General features: G+C 43.3%; 2 protein-coding genes across 3 annotated transcripts in view; one reads left to right on the forward strand and one right to left on the reverse strand.

The window, feature by feature from the left end:
- The window catches only part of col4a1 (collagen, type IV, alpha 1), a 38,368-nt gene extending 29,067 nt beyond the window's left edge, over positions 1-9,301 (reverse strand). Inside the window, exon 1 of the mRNA XM_083996999.1 lies at positions 9,052-9,301. Coding sequence (XP_083853125.1) covers positions 9,052-9,129 — 78 coding nt within the window. The 5' untranslated portion in view covers positions 9,130-9,301. The remainder of the gene's footprint in view (positions 1-9,051) is intronic.
- Positions 9,302-9,376: 75 nt separating this feature from the next.
- col4a2 (collagen, type IV, alpha 2) overlaps positions 9,377-18,956 on the forward strand; it is a 60,643-nt gene continuing 51,063 nt past the window's right edge. For both annotated transcript variants that reach the window (XM_083996997.1, XM_083996998.1), the window contains exons 1-3: positions 9,377-9,612; positions 9,841-9,963; positions 10,054-10,105. In XM_083996997.1, coding sequence (XP_083853123.1) covers positions 9,926-9,963; positions 10,054-10,105 — 90 coding nt within the window. In that variant the 5' untranslated portion in view covers positions 9,377-9,612; positions 9,841-9,925. The remainder of the gene's footprint in view (positions 9,613-9,840; positions 9,964-10,053; positions 10,106-18,956) is intronic.

The following is an 18,956-nucleotide window of genomic DNA, read 5'->3' on the forward strand; positions in this document are numbered from 1 at the left end:
GACAACTGCGATCCTTTTTAATAGATCAGACTGAAGCCAAGGAAGCCAGAAATGGTGAAACACAATTGGCCACCTTTCACTCGTCAATTACCAATGCTCCTCAACACTTCACACTGATCCTACACAATATTCCTGCCTTAGATAACAAAGGTCTATGACCTCCTTTAATCAGCCGGTCCATCCTGCGTCCCATCTTGACCACTCACATGACCCTCGCCGACTCATCCTGTTGACCTGTGACCTCTTGCCAGGCCATTAGAGGGGATTTAGACGTTCAAACAGAGCTTTCAGTAAGTAAGGGTCATCTTGATAACTCTGGTCTTCCTTAACGCTGAAGTTGGTGTGTGTGTGTATGTGTGTGTGCATGTGGATGAAATGTTATCTTGTTAACAAATTAAGCCAGACTCCTGCTAATCTCTTGGTCTTAGAGGGGACTTTCCGGCCCTAACCGCTGCACAAACACACACACATACACACACTCCACCCTTGATTCCGGTCTCACCCTGTAGCTGTGTTGAGGATGAAAAACACACTTATTTATTCCTCAAAGACATAGAGACGCTGCTGCCTGACGGAAAACTCAAGATCGAGGAACATAAATCTGGCTGTGAGATCTATCTTGCAACTGTAGTGTAGTCTGGATTTTTTGGTTTGTGTGCAGGGCTCTGTTCACTCGCCCACACATCACTGGTCTGGGCAGTTATTGTTCCACATATTGAAAAAAAAAACATTCTTCAACAATCCCACAGGAACAGGATCGGTCCAAGTAGGCCCTTCTACCAACAAACACAAACATCAAATCGAAAGCTCTCTACCTCTGCACGTGTTTCTCTCGTTTGCCCACTTGCAGCTGCGTCAGTTTTGGATTCCCGTGGCCAAGAAATAAGTTCTGACCATAAACTAGAAAAGTGCTTGCACGTTGTCTCTGTGAACAAATCTGGCATTGATATGAGAAGGAGAAAATGGTCAGAGAGAGATGGAAGGAGGGAGAAAGTGAGAGCAACAATTACTTTGTTAAGACGTTTGTTTTCTCTGAGACAGAGCCAGCTCAGGTCATGCGAGCGGCTGCCGAGCTCGGAGGGCTTCAGCTCCTCTGTGAATGTGCTGCACTGTGCCACAGGATGTGGGATTTAGGAAGCCATTCTTTCTCCGAGGAGGAAGGCCTCTTCCTTGCCTTTTATGCTCACAAAGACAAGAAGAGGCTGGGTCAGCCTCGCGTCTCTCTCGAGTGCTCTGGTATCTGGGAATAACGTCAGCACGTGAAGACAAGGAATGACCTCAGTGACTCAAGTACCAGCCTGATCCATCCATCCTGGAATATTCTCACACAAGCTCGTCACTCTCCGGTTGTGTTACTGAGCTTTTTCACAACTTACATGAAGAATAAAGGATAAAAAAACTACAGTTGAATAACAAAATCTATCTGTAATGCTTCTGTGTATAAATTACTAACTCACATCCCAGGTGCTTCCATTGCGGTTACACAAGTTGACACAATACATCCATCTGGGAGAAGGCATAATGTATACAGGAAATGTGTGTGCGTACTTGGGCATGTAAGCTCGGTTACATATCCTTTTTAACTTTTTAAAGGCTTTTCCATTTGTGCATGCTCTACATGCACTGGTGTTTTGGTTTTTTTCAAAAGAGGAAATCCCCTCATGCAATTAATATCATCACCACTGAGACTTGTGAGTTTTATTACTGAGGCGACGCTGCAACAGGGAGAATAAGTGTGAGAAAGAGGAAATTCCAATGTCCAGAACAACAACTAGCCTGGCACTTCACTTCCAAGTCTGCAACAAACTAGCGGATAATGGGAGCCCTTTATCCCCATTATCAGGCCGTAACTATCTAATGGACAGAACTTCTCTCTATTGTTCTCCTGTTGCCTTATCAGGCCTCTCCAACATCAACCATTACACCACTGCAGTTTGAACATATGGAGAGACTGTAACTTGCACATTTCACCGCCCTGTGGCTTCAGAGATGTCGAGCACTGACAACAGCCCCTTTTTCCTATCAGTTAAAAAAAAAGTCTTATTCTACCCCTTAGACTGCTGTGCATTGAAAGATTAGCATATCTACTCTTCTCCTGATGTGAAACACACCATGCGACTCGCTTTGGTTGTTTCCCACTAAAAGTTATCTGATGAAGTCTTTTTTCTTCACAAGAAAAACAGCTACATCAATGAACAATTATCATTGTGCAGTGAGTCGATAGAGAGCAACCCCCAGCAGCAGCATAGAAGAGCATTGCAGAGGAAGATGGATAAAGCATCTGTTCTTCCAGGAAGGAGGTTCAAGGTTGTAGGTATGGATACACAGGCACCCTCAGGTCCTCTGGATTACAGTTGGATCTGACTCACAATCTGCTTCTTCTATCAGTCCTCCTCTGTAGAAGTGAGCGCAATAACACACCAGTGCCATGTCTGGTAAAACTTCAGAGTAACTCTAGCTCAGTTAGGATGAGGTAGAGTGTGCAGGGGAGGCCTACAGTGAAAGGTGCAGGGGCACAGACATGAGTTAAAAAACAGACTATCAATGTCATGTTCAGCTGACAGAAAAGAAGAAATGTTTCCATTCATCTTATGCTCAGACTTGTTGAAAGGCTCCACACACCGCATATGCCACATCCTAGCTGGGGCATTAATCTGTTAACTTTTAATGGGACAAATATGAAGCATGTGGCTGCTTTATCTGTAAAATCATGTGGTATCTTTTTCCAGCTCCCCTGTATTCATCATCGCGGCTGAATCTGCCATCACTGAAGTTGGTCAGTTCACCCACTTGACACAGAAAACTGACCTTGTCCCTTCCTCTGTCTCCTAATTATCTCATTTGCACTCTCTAAAGAGGGAGATAAGTGTGTGAAAGAGGACTCTGTAGGTGTGGAGCTCCCTCAGGCAGGAAAAACTTGAGTAGCATGTGATTGCACAGCTACTGCTGGACTTTATTCTTGGGCATAGTTTCAAAACATTAAAATATTATTTCTCAGCTGAGGACACTTGCTGTGTTTACGAAATCTTAGACCAGACAAGAAAGGAACCCCATTGGTTTGAGGCAGCTGGTGTCGTCACTACATAAACGTAACCCTGCGCCAAAACCTCAGGAATCTGGAGACGTCCCTCCAGCTCTTGCAAGAATCTGGATCTTATCAGATTTTTTTTTTTATGTGACATTTTACAATGTTGTGATTTGATCGTGTAAGGAGTCATAGTTTGAAATATCTGGGAAACTGCGTCTCCAGATTCATGGGTATTTTACGCAATGTCACCTGATTATCAACACAAACTATGAGTGGTTTTGATGAAAAATAAACCAAAAGTTATACAAAAGGCTAACATTTAATGATCAGCTGTAAAAAAGACAATGTCTCACTGCCAATGGAGGCTCCAAGAACGAGAGTCCACCTGCTCCTGCACCATGAACCTGTCCAACTGTGTCATGTCTCCACAGATGAACTCACTTTCTCTCAGCTGTCCTCCAAGAACAGGTTGCCTCTGCATTTATTTGGCTCTTTGGTTGAAATACTTATATAAAATGGAGCTTCATACATCTCAAATGACCAAAACACAACAGATCCCCTGAGGTATCATAAGATCAGCTGAAGTTCAATTCTGCTGTGTGGTGTAAAAGATCAGCTATTTATTTGACGTAGATGAAGAACAAACTGTCTCTGTCCAACACATACCATGGGTTGTGTGTTTTACAGTATGACATGCAAAAATAAAACTTAAAATAATCAAAGTTTAATTATTTTTCCTTCATGTGAGGCAAGCTACGTTCAGGTTTTCTGGTGGTCATGAATAACTGACGCATTACATGCAGTAGATCCTGTTCAGTGCTCTCCCAGTTATTTAGACTTTAATAAAGACTAAGATAAGTCTGTCATGCAGGGAGAGAGGACAGACACTATGGTGTTTATCTGAAGAGAGCCATCTTGATATTTATATTGTATTTATATTAGAGGAACAAGAAGGACACTCAGGGCTAAAAATAGTACAGTGCATGACCATTGTGCGTTGTGATCACTGCTGTGAGGAAGTCATCCAGTTCCAGGGTTTTCATATCACTGCGCACACACACACACACACACACGTCTGATATAACGCAGGGACAGGGGAAGGTTGGCTGGTTTTCTGTGTCAGACATTAAAGCAGGTCCCCAGATGAGGATTTCTACCATCACTCTACATGGAGTACAAGCAGCAACAGTCCCAGCATGAAAAAATAGCTTTATTATGTACTGTATGGGGAAAGTGGTGATGAGAAGCTACCTGCTGATACCTGAGACAAAGACAAAAATGCCATGAGGAGGGTTTTACTTAAAGGGGCACCAGCAATACTGTAACTTAAAGGGACTGGTGTCATTCAAAGAAAAAAATTAAAATGTTTGATTTTGTATGTATGAGTCCACTACAACTCTGCTGCTTTAGAAACTGTCACATCATCCAAGAATGAGTGACTTCTTCTCATGAAGAAACATAAACTTTCAACTTCTCCACTTCATTGAATGCAGCAATTTTTGCTTTGTTGCTTGTGAACACACACACACACACACACACACACACACACATTCTCTCATCCGTACACAGACACACCCAGGTCCCAGACCCTGAGATGCGCCATCCTGTGAAGACAACACAAACACAGACACGCACGGTAACCACAGACCGACTGTATAATAATAGTGTCGCAATAAAGTAACAAAACATTTGCTTTCTATGGAAACCTTGACTAAACACTGCTCTTCGGTGCTGCACCTGTTCTTTGTGAGCGAAGCAGGACAAGGAGCCCAGAGCTTCTCAGGCCAAAGACCGACACAGAGAACAGCTGAAGCAGACGAGAGCCAGATCTTCACTCTTCACCTCTTGTTGCTCAACACACTCAAAGCAGAAAGTCGTAAATCTAATAAGACTGCGATCACGTTCTTGATTGTCCTCCATCAGTTGGACAGTGTGGTGGAGGTTCAGGTGAAGGGACCAGAGACGTGAGACTAACAGATTTGCCACGGGGTATCATCTCTGGCTCCAACAACATGCATTCCTCCAGGGGCTCGTAACCTCATCACCACCTCCTTCTCTCCTTCCTCCAACAGCCTCCCCCTCTCTGACTCTCACCCCTCCCACCTCCTTGTCAGACAAACGTATACCATATCGTGTTACACCATCTCTGTCCAAACCACAAATGACATTTATGACTCACCAATTTCACAGTTAAACGGCTTAATTGCACTTTCACCATAACAATGCGCCGCGGGGACGTAACCGATCTCGAGAGCTTTTAAGGCTGATCTCAGAGCAGTTAAAGTGAACATTTCATTGTGAGACAAAAGAAGTGTTTTTTTTTTTTTGTGAAATGTGAAATGCAGCTGTGGTAAATCTGAATGAAATGCCTTCTCAGTGATGCTTGGACCACAGGGAACTGAAAGGGGCTTTACCATGTTTAAGCACTATTAAATCCTCGCCTTGCTTGGCACAGACAGGGAACACACACAGAGAAACACACACACACAAAAAGTGGGGCATACCTGCCACACTACTTGAGTGTCAAGGTCAGAGGAGCATTATCGTTGCCACCCAGAGACGCCTGTGAAAATACACGGACACGAACTCAATCCGACTCTTCCAAATGTAGGCATTTTTACAACTCTAGGCAGAGAGGGGTCAGGCGGGCTGTGTCTTCCCAGGGTGCATCGCTTGGTTGGTGGCCGGTCGCAGTGACAGAGTCAGCTGTTGTCTCTCTGTGGGGGGGGGGGGGGGGGGGGGGGGGGCTTGGTCTACCAGGATCAGGCCTAGACCAAACAAGGAGCCTTGTCTGCGCTCCGGACAGACAGATCAAGCCCTGATCACGATTCTCAGCTTTCAAGCGACAATACACTGGCATTCCTCAGGGTGTGTGGGGGATTAACAGCTCTCAGCGCTGCTTCCCTCCACATCTGAGTCGTGCTCATCGTCCCTGGGGTTCATCCCGATCCCGTCCTGCATGGAACAGCGTGGTCAGGCCGTTCAGCGGGGGGAAAACCTGGCAGCAGAGAAAAGTTCTTCTTTCCCACCAACAACTGCTGTTCCCAATCCCTCCATCCAACATCCCACACACAAACTCACTCCTGGAATCTGCTAATCTGCCCTTCTTCCTCCTCCTCCTCCTCCTCCTCCTCCTCCTCCTCCTCCTCCTCCTCCTCCTCCTCACTTCTCTAGGAATAATGACTCATTCTGACCAGATTAAATGACTGCCAAGGGAGAGAAACTCTACTCTGTTGATATTGCATAAACAGTGCAGAAATTCACTCAGGATCCAATGATGGAGTGAAGAAAATTGGGAGCAAAGGTCTGCAAAAGATCTAAATATTAGCTTGTTGCTCCATCCTTAAATAGAGAGAATAAAGGCAGTCATATATTATCTTTTTATTATCGCCTTTCTGAAGTCAGCCTGGCCCGTTCCACGCTTTGGGTTATCACATTTGTAAGTGTTTGCATGCATTAGTGATTGACCGTGAGCTGTTTATATTACTGTATATTGACTCTTGGCCTTAGTGAGGCTCCACTGATTGTGCGGGAGCCCAAACAGGAGGGCTCTGATCCTCAGTCTCATCTCTGAGTGTGGAGGAGGTGAACACACTGACATGCCTTGAGGAAATGAGCCAGACATTCGTTTCTTTTATCAGATTCAAATTTATTCAAGATGAAGAAAGAGGATATTAAGTTAAACAATAAAGATGACTGCGTTTCAGGCTCCAGTATCTGTGTCACTGCTCTAGATGTAGCTGATAAGAGAAAAAAAAGCCACTTTCTGTCCATAGTGTAGCTTTGGATGGATAAAAGCCCCCAGACAGGGTCACAAACTTCCTGTTCTGAACCTCCCAGGGGTGGATGGGAAAATATGCAACTCCCACCGAAAAGAAAAAAAGAATACAGAAGATGAATTACTCCACTTTCGTTGGTGTAATCTGATCATTGAAGAGATGTTCAGCCGGATATAGTACACCTTCTTCTCCTCTCCTCTCCTCTCCTCTCCTCTCCTCTCCTCTCCTCTCCTCTCCTCTCCTCTCCTCTCCTCTCCTCTCCTCTCCTCTCCTCTCCAGATGTCCTGTACAGTATCTGCCTCATTATAATGTTTCTAAATCTTGCTGGCAGTGGATATGTTTCTTCTGGTGCCTTGTTTAATCTGATTTATTGGACCATAGCATCACACACTTCTATTCTAGGAAAGTCAAAGCCACTCTATTGAGTTTGCTGTGACATACTGTATTTTAACATTCCTCGGTTGACATTTGCAACCAATGTAGTGAATTCTTTCTCCCATACTGTGTTTTTCATCTTGTTGCTACTTTATGGAGACATTTCGCAACTATAAATCCATCACAGCTGAAAAAATATCCAAAAACAGTGATGGAGGATGAAGAAACTCTCCACCAAGCTGCCAGAGTTTCTTGCGACATGTCGCTGCGTTGTGCAATATGCTATACTACTGTAATATACTAAATGATTCACGGCCTGTTCTTTCTCGTGTTAACACTGCACACCAACGTTTGCTCCCACTCACCTGGATTTCCGCTACTCTAGTGTGAAAGATGTTTCCGTTGGGAAACTCCACCCGCGCTTTGAAATAAAGCACCACATCTAACGACAAGCTTTTCAGAAGAATAACTGACCAGTTCAACAAAAAGTTCAACAACATAAATGAATCTACAAGGTGTTTCAGTTATTGTGTGAGAATGAAAGCAAAGCCAACACGTTTTTCTTCTCCACTTCCCATTAAACCTACTGTATTCATGGATGATCTAAGTTGCACAGTGCAAAAACTGAGTCTGACTTTTTTGAAAGTTATCCTTCCAAACCAAGTGTTCCCAATAAAATCTGAATAAACAGTGACCACCAATATGAGCAGGAGGCACTGATCCAGCATGGCAGCTCAGTATCCACCTGCACTTATTAAATACAGACTGTGTCAATACCATTTTAATCTTCAGTGTTTCTGGTATCACTATCATCTATTCAGTCCAGACAGATCACTAAATGTATGAATAATATTATAGTGAGCTCCAGAGAGAGATTTTCAGATTAAAATGTTGCTGTGGGACTCAGCAGATATCAGATATCCTGATGTGAGCAGCTGGAACTACTTGAGGACTCAACAGGGCACAGCTCTAACTTTAGATAAATTATGATTATTAACAATTCATAATGTAGTTTATCAGTGTTTCTTTGATTTTACTTCCACACTATGATGGCTACTCTTCATTCTCTCTGATGACAAAGATGATGCTGGTTGACAGATAGTGAGATCACAGTCAGAGAGTGAGAAAAGACACTTCCCTCAGATTAACAATCAGAAGTGGAAAAGTTTCAACATCTTTCTGGTAAAAGTCAAATCATGTTATATCAAGTAAACACTCTATTGTATCATATTATGGTATCACACAGTTATGTCTTTTTTCGCAATACTGCAGTCTACATTCTCTCTCACACACACATACACACACACAAAGTTCAGCTACTGTAGACACTCTGCCCCACCCTCTCCCTCCTCCCTCTCTCTGTCTCTGCTCCTCTCCAGCAGAACTGGAGGAGGCTGGACTGGGATAAGACCCAACTCTAAGTGTTTAGAGGAGCATGACACAGACTAAACTAACTAAACTAAAAAAGACAAGAATTAGGCTACACAAATTAAGAAAATTAAAAAAATATATCACCAACCACCCATTCAAAAAGTAATAACATTTGAAACAAAGATCCTGTCTCTCTATTATGCACAAACACATGCTTGTTGGTCTTTTCACACAACTAAAGCACTCACAGCAAGTTTATAGAAAACCCAAACTGTGCAATCAGACAGAATATATCAGAGATAAGGCAGAGGTGGATGCACAGAGACATGTGCATGACTTTATAGCAATATTTAAATTTATAGAAAGTCTAAAAGATTCCTCATTCGCGCTCAGTTTTGAAGATGCTCACATGATCATAATCAGATAACACTTAATATTGCTTTTCGCACAGGTAAATAAATATCAATACACAAGCAAACGCGTTGCAGATCCACTCACCTCAGCCCCTGTCAGGTCTACAGTGGAGGAGAGAGCCGCCAGCAGCAGCAGCAGCAGGGCGCCGGACGGTAACAGCATGTTGACGGTGCGCGGTGGAAGCAGAGTTGCGCTACGACGGTGCGGAGTGGCCTCGAACAACCACCTGTTGTCCGCTTCTGGTGCTCTAGTCTTCAGGTAAAACTCGCGGCTCTATCGGCGGAGCACGGGCAGCACGTTTGGCTGCATCTTTTGTCCGAAGCGATGTGAGGGTCTGATCATTGCAACTTGGTTTGTTTCTTCTGCACCACACCCCCCTCCTCCTCCCAAAAACGACCACCCTCGCCCATGCATTTGCAAAGGAACTCAACCCTTCTGTTACAAACACTTTGACTTTTCTCGGTAAGGAGCGGGACTACTCGGCGCCACTTTGCCTGTTTTTGTGACAATATCTGAGGGGGTTTTGGTGCCTGCTGTTCACCGGTCACCTGAAACTTTTCGGTCCGGAACCCGGTGCATCTCCCCCTGCGCGCGTGATTCCTTGTTTCCTCGAGCTGACCATCGGCGCGCGAGCTTGGGGTGACTGTAAGTAATGCATTTTATTATAAAGATACCAAATGAATTATATGAACTAGATGAGTGAATATGTATTATCGCACAGGTTTTCTGTAAGCACGTTAAGTAGCTTCTCTACAGCAGAAGGTTAAAGTAGAATAGAATAGTGGTCCATAGACTTTAATAATGCTGATCAAATACATAGACTGATCAGAGATCAATTATTTTTTAACACTGGGGGTTGATTGTGTGTCTCAGGCCGGGGCAGTCATGCTGTAGAAGTTGTCTCTGCAAGTCAAACAGCGGCAGGGGACATAAGTTCGTGGTGCACACGAGTGGGACCATGCAAGAGCGACACAACAGAGGACTGAAGAACCTGAGGTAAAGCCACTCGTTGACTCGTCACCACTGCACACGATTTATCAATGTGATCAGGATCAATAATAACCCTGTCACTGTCATTGTCTGCAGGCTGCTGCTGCTGTGCCTCTCCGTTGCCATCCTCGTCTCAGGAGTGCACGCAGTAAGTTCTCCCACTCCCACGTGGTGTGGATTTCATTTATTTGTATGAGTTGTTTTTTTGTTTCTGTTTTTTTTTTTTTTTTTTTTACTGCAGCCTGTTAACGGTTACCGTGTGTAGGCATGAACCCGGCGGTGTCTCCTCTGGGCTCGGTCTTGCTCGGGTAGACACACGCAGAACCTCCGTAGTCTTGGTTGTTGTGGGAGTGTCTGCCTGGTTTGGGGAGTTCCTTCAGGAGGAGGGTTTTTTTTTTTTTTTTTTTTGGCTTTGCATGCTAGTAAATAGCAGAGAAACTCAAAACAGTTTCTTGTGAAATGCCTCATGGTGCAATGTTACTGAAATTAGCACCACTGCAGTGTTTAAGTGTTTGCAAATCCAGTAAACAGGCGTCATGCAGGCTCTGCAGCCTGTTGTATGTAGGCTACATTTCATGACCTCTTGACCTGGAAGGGATCGTGGGGCGGGGTTATGACCTCTGCAGGTATGATGACATGTTGTTGAACCATATCAATATATTAATACTACTATTTAATTACACTAATATCCAATACCCTTCCTAATTAGTGAGGCATGCATATATGATACATGATTGACTTTGGGAAATTTTCACTCTTCACTGTCACATGAATGAATGAATGAATGAATGAATGAATGTTAATAACAATGAACTACTTTTCTATATAGTGAAAATTAAGCAATTCATATTCATATTATACATAAAATGATTAAAAAAAAAAAACTACTCACTTAGTGTAGCCAAGTAAAAAAAATATATATATATACGTATATAAAGAAACATCTGCTGAAATGAGCAAAAGAACAGGGAAAATAATCATTTTAAAAAATGGTTTCCAAATGGGAACACACAACTTTGAGAGTAAGAATCTTTCAGTACAACGTGGCATCATACTGTACATACAGAAACATGGTGGATAAAAGCATATTAGGTAGTAACCATTAGTTGTGGCCAAAGCACAGTGACCTACATTAGTTAGAAAACATATTTATAAGTAATAACACCAAATCCTGTAAGTCACCATCAATGTGTGGTTTCGAACACCCAGAGCTATAAAACACAGAACATCACCTTTGTGCCCACGTTGTTTCCACATTGTGACACACTGAAGTTGGAAAAACGATTTCCCAACTGAAGTGGGAGCATCAGATGACCACGAGGATTCAGCATCACTGCTGCTGTAATCTCTCCTCCAGTCCACAGTGGTCCGACTCCACAACTCCCTCGTTTCACTTTACTGTGAGAAACGGGAGTTCATGAAAAGAACATTTTTATCTGTCTCTGACACATCAAGTGATATAACATACAAAGTTGCTCAGTTGCAGTTTAACACTGAAACTCTCTCTCTCTGTATCACCATGGCTCCACTAAAGCTTGGTTTTGGTTTTCCAGGGAAACACAGAAGGTACAGTATTTTGTATTTTGAGTTAAGGAGATAAAACCTGCCAAAAGTTTGACATAAAAAAAAATACACTTATGCTTATACTGCATTTTTATATTGCACGCATGTTCATCCATAATAATATCTACAGTATCCAGCCTGCTTAGCACAAAGAATGGAGCCAGGAGGAAACAGCTAGCCTCGCTCTATGAGCTGTGTGAAAGTTGTGACATTAAGTTGAGTGAAAGGGCAACACTGGATAACTTTGTTTTACACATGTAGCACAAAACCGGAGATTGTCTCAGTGTGTCAGATACATTCTCACCTACTGGGAATACTCTGGTTTAGGTGAGGATGTGACGTGAAAAGTATCCTGTGAAAATCACAGTTTAATGCTGTTCCTTGAATTCATACGAGTCTTTGCTCACAGAAGTTCCTTCACTTGAGCTGTGTCGAAATTCAGGGAACTGCATGAAGGTCGATTACAGTGTCGCAACGAGGCCTGTCCCAATTCGAAGGCTCCTCCAAATGTGGCTGACAAATCCAGCCTTCTCTTGTCTGTTCTAGAAAGACACACCGCACCTATCCTTCGTGGGCTCCCGTATCCAGAGATTATCAATCAAAGCACTTTATTTATCTGCAAGGGGCAATGAAAAAAAACAATAGACACTAGATAGCCATCTAGCTTGCTAGCTTTCGGGATGTTGAGTTGCCTCCACGCTGTTTGCGTTCGGACACGATCAGGACCATTCATTTTATACTCTATGTTTGATCACATTGAGTGAGATCTTGTGTATGAAGAGTCGCCACTGTGAAAACTTCAAACGATAGCTGAATCGTTCAGAGGATTACTGTATAATGTTTGAAATCGATTGAAACTGTCCTTAATATCTGTGGTCTCCTTAGTTTTTGAATCAGTAATGGTCTGAGCCAAATGTTTCCATTGCCATCTTCACGAGCCTTCGCCTTCACCCTCCAGTCGTGCACTTTTCCGACTTTGTGCTAGTCGCATAACAGAAACATCATCGACTCGCCTACTCACTGTGAATTCCCCAGACAATGAGCTGCTCTGTTCACACAGTTGGACATTACATGAACTTTTTATTAGTCTGTGCAATTTCGAGTCCAACTGATTAAATCTCACATACAAGCTTAATGAGTTCGAGGTTGTAGTGCAGTTTTCTTTGACTGATACATCAACTTTTCTGCCTCAGCAAGAGGTGTTTTACTGCACAAATCGAAAAGATGCATAAAAGCAGGTGAATGGAAAAGCTCTTATAAAAAGTAAAGAGTGTTTGGCTGAATGGACTCGTGACACGTTTCCTGTTATTAGACAAAATGCATGTTCATGATCAGTGGAGCAGCTCCATGTGTTTGCTGACATTACACTACACATTCCCTTCCCTTCATGTAGACTGTTTTGTTGTTTTTGCGTTAACAGCCTCTCTTGAGTTTTAGAGAGAGAATACTGATGAAGTGATGATAATGTTTGACTGAGCCAAACTAGAAATGGTCCTCTGTGAATTAGTTGTACTCACTTCCAGACCCGCTGACTTGATACGGCCCGTTTTATTTTTTCCTTTGAGCATAGCTCAGAAATGTGGGCTTGATGAGCGATGAGCGAAAATGTTTCCGCGTCTTTGTGAGCGTGCAGCACGTGAGCATGTTTTGCTTTTCTGCTTGTGCAGGATGTCAGATGTTCAGCGCTTCTGTCAGACATTTAATATCATACACAAGGCCCTCAGATGAAAAGTCACTTTATCGGCCGTGATGAAAAGACCCCTTTGTCCGTTGCTTTTATCAGATTTGGTCAGGGCTCGATTAAAAGCGCGTGACGCTGCTCAGGTCCTCTGTGTATTGTGCAGCTTTGCTCCAAGGTGGAGGTACCGGGGGACAGGAGGCTAATTTTAGTTTGGCACCATCCCTGTCCTCAGCGCAGGCAAGTTAGCTATCAAATGAAGAAACGGTTCACATTGATTATCCAAATATCTTGAGTGAAAACAAAACGGCTTCAGTTTCTGGATGTCACATAAAACCCACCACCTGACTTTTTGGAAAAACATCTCCATTTGTGCATATTAAGGAACTTGTTGAAAGGATAACGAGGAGTCGTTTTCAGTAGGCGTGAGCTGAGAGTTAAATGAAGCAGCTGGAAAGTTGTGACGTGTAAAAATTGTGCAGGAAGCAGTAACCGACCACACGTCGATTGATGATGTTTCCCATCTGACACAGAATATCCCAATCTCAGCTGTGTCAAAGAAAATATGTTTCTGTTTAATATCAAATCCAAATCTGACCCTCGGGACTGAGTCAGTTCTTTGAACCAGACCTCGGCCTCTACGCTGCGCAGCTCTTTCCCACAATCTCGCTCCACGTGACAGTTTACATTTGGAAACCCCCCTGCCTATTCAAAAGTATATTTCTCAACATATTTTGCATTTGGGATTTGATTTTCTTGTTTTCCAAAATGTTCACATTCTCCATCTGTCATGTGTGGGAGGTCATGATAATTATTCAGATATGGGGATAATGATGCACATTTACAATCATGGAAAGAAGTCACAGGATTGGACCCCTCACAGAGTTACACAAGGCAGGAAATGGACACAAATATGGAAAATAAGTCGTCACTGTGCTTCACCCCGAAGTGTATTGATCATTGACGAGCATCTGAAACCCCCTCCCTCAACACCGATCTGATGTTCGCGCCCACTTCACACACTCAATTTCCAGGTGTGCAGAAACGAAAATAAAGAAGACTGTGATTGTCCCCATTTGAACTTGCTTGAAAATTACTAAAATGATAATGGATTATCAAAATGAATTCTTTCCTAGGATTTATTTCATTTTAACTTCTTGTTCAGATTCTTCATGCAGCTATTTTGAGATCACAGCTCATTGCAACCACCATGCAACTGCTTTGTCGGCATACCAAACTGTTGAAGTCATCTTCTTTTGGTTAAACCTACTTTGGCCCTAATGTGGCACAAAACAGGGCCTCAGGGACAGTTTTCACGCGTCATGAGAGAATCCTATTTTATCCTATTTCCGGCTCTGAATTCTACATGGAGACGCCATAGATTGGTGGGAAAAAATCAACCCTGTTGTTCAGAAACACAATTCTGTCCATGCATTAACAGGCCTTTCTTCACCCATGCACTTAAGCCATGCACAGAAAGTAGCGTTTATCAGCGTCCATTTGCGGCGGAAGGAAGGCAGGCTCTTGAGGCTGTAATGTTAACAGGATGTTTCGTATAGGACCCTTAAAGAGGCTTTGATTCTCGTGTGTTTGAGAATATATTTCAAGATGTGTTTGAGTGCAGTGGAATGAGGGGATGATGCAGGCAGCGGATGTGCGAGTTGTGGGAATTTCGTACAGGACTGTGGAAGACACGTTTTTGGCTTCAGATTCCTACATTACAGTACCTGAAGGCCCCAGCAGCAATGTCTGCTTTAGAAATTATCCACTTTTCAGCTAAGTAGATGATTGCAATGAATGCATGTTCCTTTTCTTTTTTTCTTTTTTTTTTGGCCTCAGATTCCACGTGGTCAAACTAAATCAAGTGCGTTTTGAGTATCCAAAGAGAAAAGGAAAACGATGCGAATCATGGCAATGCAGTTCGCATTAGTTAAAACGCCATGCAGGTCACTTGGGACTGTAACACAGGCCTGCTTTTTAGATGTGAATGGGTGGTGTGTAATAAGGTCAACAACTGGATCAGCCAACACGTGACTAACCTCTCAAATGTGATTGTTTTAAGGGGGGTGGGTGGGAAGGCGTGTGTCCGTGACGGGGGGAAGATGTCTGGCTTTGATAAGGGCAGAAAAGCACATCCCCTGCCAAAATAGTGGCTCTGATATGGAGAATGCTCGGCCATAACAATCAGGGGAAGAGCCCATTGTGCGGTGCTGCAGGAAACCATAGCCTCGGATGAGAAGCCCATGTGTGGGGCTTCCCTGTCACTGATGTGCATCATGTGTGTGTTTGTGTGTGTTGTGTAGCAAGGGAGAGATTGAAGCAGAGGTTGCGTGCAATTTCCACTCAGGTGTTGCCATCACCTCACGGATGAACCCCTGTGACCTTTCTGCATTTGTGATATGTTTGTGTTCTGTGCACATGTGCATGTGCGCTCACGTGTCAGTGGATGTAGATTATGTGTGTGTGTGTGTGTGTGTGTTTTTGTTTGTTTAAATATAGTTTCCATAAGAATTGTGTTTTTGTTGGGTGGGGGGGCTTTGTGGTGGTGATTATTTGATTAGTCCCAGTGGTTCGGCATTGTAACAGTGAGGAAAGGCCTGGTGAGCTTGGATGTTTGCCCCCATTCGTGTCGAAATGTCACTTTAAACAAGCAACAATTATGAACACACACTATTGTGATGGAGGATTAAAAGGTCAGTAGATCTGCGTTAGGTTTGGTTGGAGCTTCTTTTGTGCTTTACCGAAAAGTGGCTTGAATTCGTCAGCCAGTTTTCTCTCCATCGTTGACAGGATATGTGAGTGTGAGCCTGATATCGTGTTTTTTTCCCCCCTTTTTTTTGTCTCACGCGCAGAGTATGCGAGGTGTGTTTATCTCTGGGTTTAGTGAAGTTGGGTTTTATGGGAAACATCCTGAGTGCAGAATTGTGTGAAGAGAAAATAGATTATCCAGAGAAACCTTTCTAAACAGGAAAAAGGAAACGGGGTGGAGTTAAATGTGTCAGAGTTGCTTTACAGCCCTGCTGGACCCCACATAGTTTGACTGCTCCAGAGCGCGGCCACTGAGATGTATGTTCACAAACCTGCTGCTGTTTGTTGTAGCACAATGAGAAGGAAATACTTATGTGCTGTGTAAAGGCATGACAGCAGCATTATGGTTTGATTTATTTTGACATCACCTGGATATTGTTTGATCTCTTTTCTCAGAATCATTTCTCAGAATTTTCTGAACATTGATCTATATTCTTTACATTAGTGCTTCTCAGAAAAAGTAAATGGCATCTGTGCAACGTCTGTGAGAGAGTTGCATCCTGGGAATTCACACATACATGTCCTGGTTGTGCAGGCGCTCTGTGGCAGCTGGAAGTTACTTTATTTGTACTTTATTTACACTTTAGATACTTATTGATTTTATATTCACCATCCCATTTTTAATATTGTTTGTTACTCAAATTTTTGACAAGAGAAACCCCTAAGAGCATGACCTCAATTATATGCCACATCGCAGTAAGACTATTTAAATTGCAATGCAAAAACAGAAACTGGTGTTTGTGTTGTTGATTGTATGACATTTATTTCAGGTCTGAGGTTGAGGGTTTGTTATACAAAGCAAAGTGTTGTATGATGAAGAAATCAGATTGTGGAGCATTGCGAAGGTTTCTGTTTGTGTTTTGTAATGTTGGACTCCACTTGTACCTCCTGTCTTTGAGGAACACATCTATATTTGCCTGCCTATAGTATGCACTTCTCTTCTGAAAGTCCACCACTAATTATATTATTAATTAATTAGAAATTCAGTAACCTAAAGCTTCTTTTATAATATCAGTATTTGTATTTGTAAACCCCATGCGTTTAAATTAACTTTTATTTGACTTGGAGTGGAGTTCAGAAGTAAGTCGTCTCTGGAAAACCCCTATACACTGTACACGTATATCCGCCCTGTCCTTTGCCCTCACTCCATCTCACAGTGATTAATGGAGGGACACAGGGGTCCCATCAGGCTTTGCTGAACGAATTCCAAAGCCTCGGTCCTGCTGGTCGTCCCAGGCCTCCGTCTCCTCGTATACAGCTCAGTCTCTCACTTCCTTTTATAGCCTCATTCTGCCCCTGCTCTCCTGTCTTCTGTCCCCTCGCTCTTTCTCTCCATCTATCTCTGAAAGGGACACTACTTGGCAGACAGCCTGTCCTCCCTCTCTTCCACCCGTCCTCTCTCCGCTCGTCTCCTTCACGTTGCTTCTCTTTCCCCCCTCGTGTCGCCCTCCTACACGTGCGCCTCCGCTCGTCTGTCTCTCCTCAGCAGAGGTGAGTCTTCTCTGTGAGCGCAGATGGAAGGATTGCTTCAGCTGTGTTTACACAAAGACACTCAAAAAGACTCTGTCTTATGTCCTGCCTGGTTCAGCAGGTGCCCACTTAAAGTCACTGAGCAATTTGTTTGGATTTGATGCATGTGGGGGAGTGGAGACTAAGACTAATCATATCCTACAGGTGGCGTGAAGGCCGTCCTTAATGCTATGATGTCTCATCATGTAGCACCGTGGACATTCACTGATCTCACTGCTCTGCACTGTACATTTTTTTCCCCTGGACTAGAGACAAAGACCATTTATTTCCACCCCAGCTGTGGTCTAATTGATTTGACTGAATTATTTCTTGTCATGGGAAGAATGTTAACAAAGTTAAATGCACAGTTTGTGATAACATGACCATGTCCAGCTTCTCTCTCTCTCTCTCGCTCTCTCTGTCTCTTGCTCTCTCTCTCTGTCTCTCTCTTTCTCTCTCTCTCATCCTCAGGCTGTCTTTTTTTCCAGTTTGGATATGGATATGAATTGAATGTCTCCAAAACTGTTGAGTTGATAATAATTTTAGGATGATCATTACTTTTACTTACCCAATACTTTTGTTAGAAAGTAATGGCATCTTGGGTGCTAATCAAAATATATTAGCATGCTAAGATGCTAAGCTGAAGGTAAAAGTTATACCTGCTTCTTTAAGTGCAATTAACTTTGGGTAGTATAGGCTACAGCACAGAGCCATAACTATACTCTTGTTTCTGGTCTGTGAGTGTGAGGGACTCTATGACTAACTAAACACAACCTTAAACTTTCCCTCATCCATGATCCCCATCAGCCACATGTTTGGATTATTTGTGAGTACATTGTCGACTCACACCTAGAAATAAACCAACAAACACTGATATATTCTCAGGCCTCTCAGATGTCCAGGTTGTTACTGCGTGGACCCGTGCATCTGGATGTCATTGATCATCCGATTAGCGGGGTGAGATTAAACAAGTCTGACAGGTTGGCCTTTTGCCATCGAGGACCAGAGCAGCTCCATTTAGTCGGTTCTGTAGCAGGAAGCCTTGATTAGAAGTGGTGCCCCCTGGGAAATGGAGTTGAGAGACTCTGTGACCTGAGGCCGGTTAAAGGAGAGGGAAGGTCCAGCTGTGTCACGGCAGAAACAAGAGCCGTGTTTACACTGGAGCTAAACCAGAGGAGCACAGTGGGAGTTTCTGCTCTGCCCTGCTTCTCTCAGGTCCCTCTGCTCTAGTTCATGTTCACCTTCACAGTCATGTCCTGGGCTTTGCAGAGTCACCCTGACCCCCGACTCTCCCTGTAGTTCGCTTACAATACTCCTCCCCCTACTCTAGTTTAAACTGTATAGCATGGTTTTACTACAAGTTGTTGCATGTCATGATATTCAAAAAGTTATTTGGTTTTGAGTTTGACATGCTTGAAAATGTAATATCCTGTAAGGAGCA

The sequence above is a fragment of the Trachurus trachurus genome, assembly GCF_905171665.1.
Source record: "Trachurus trachurus genome assembly, chromosome: 21".
Lineage (NCBI taxonomy): Eukaryota > Metazoa > Chordata > Actinopteri > Carangiformes > Carangidae > Trachurus > Trachurus trachurus.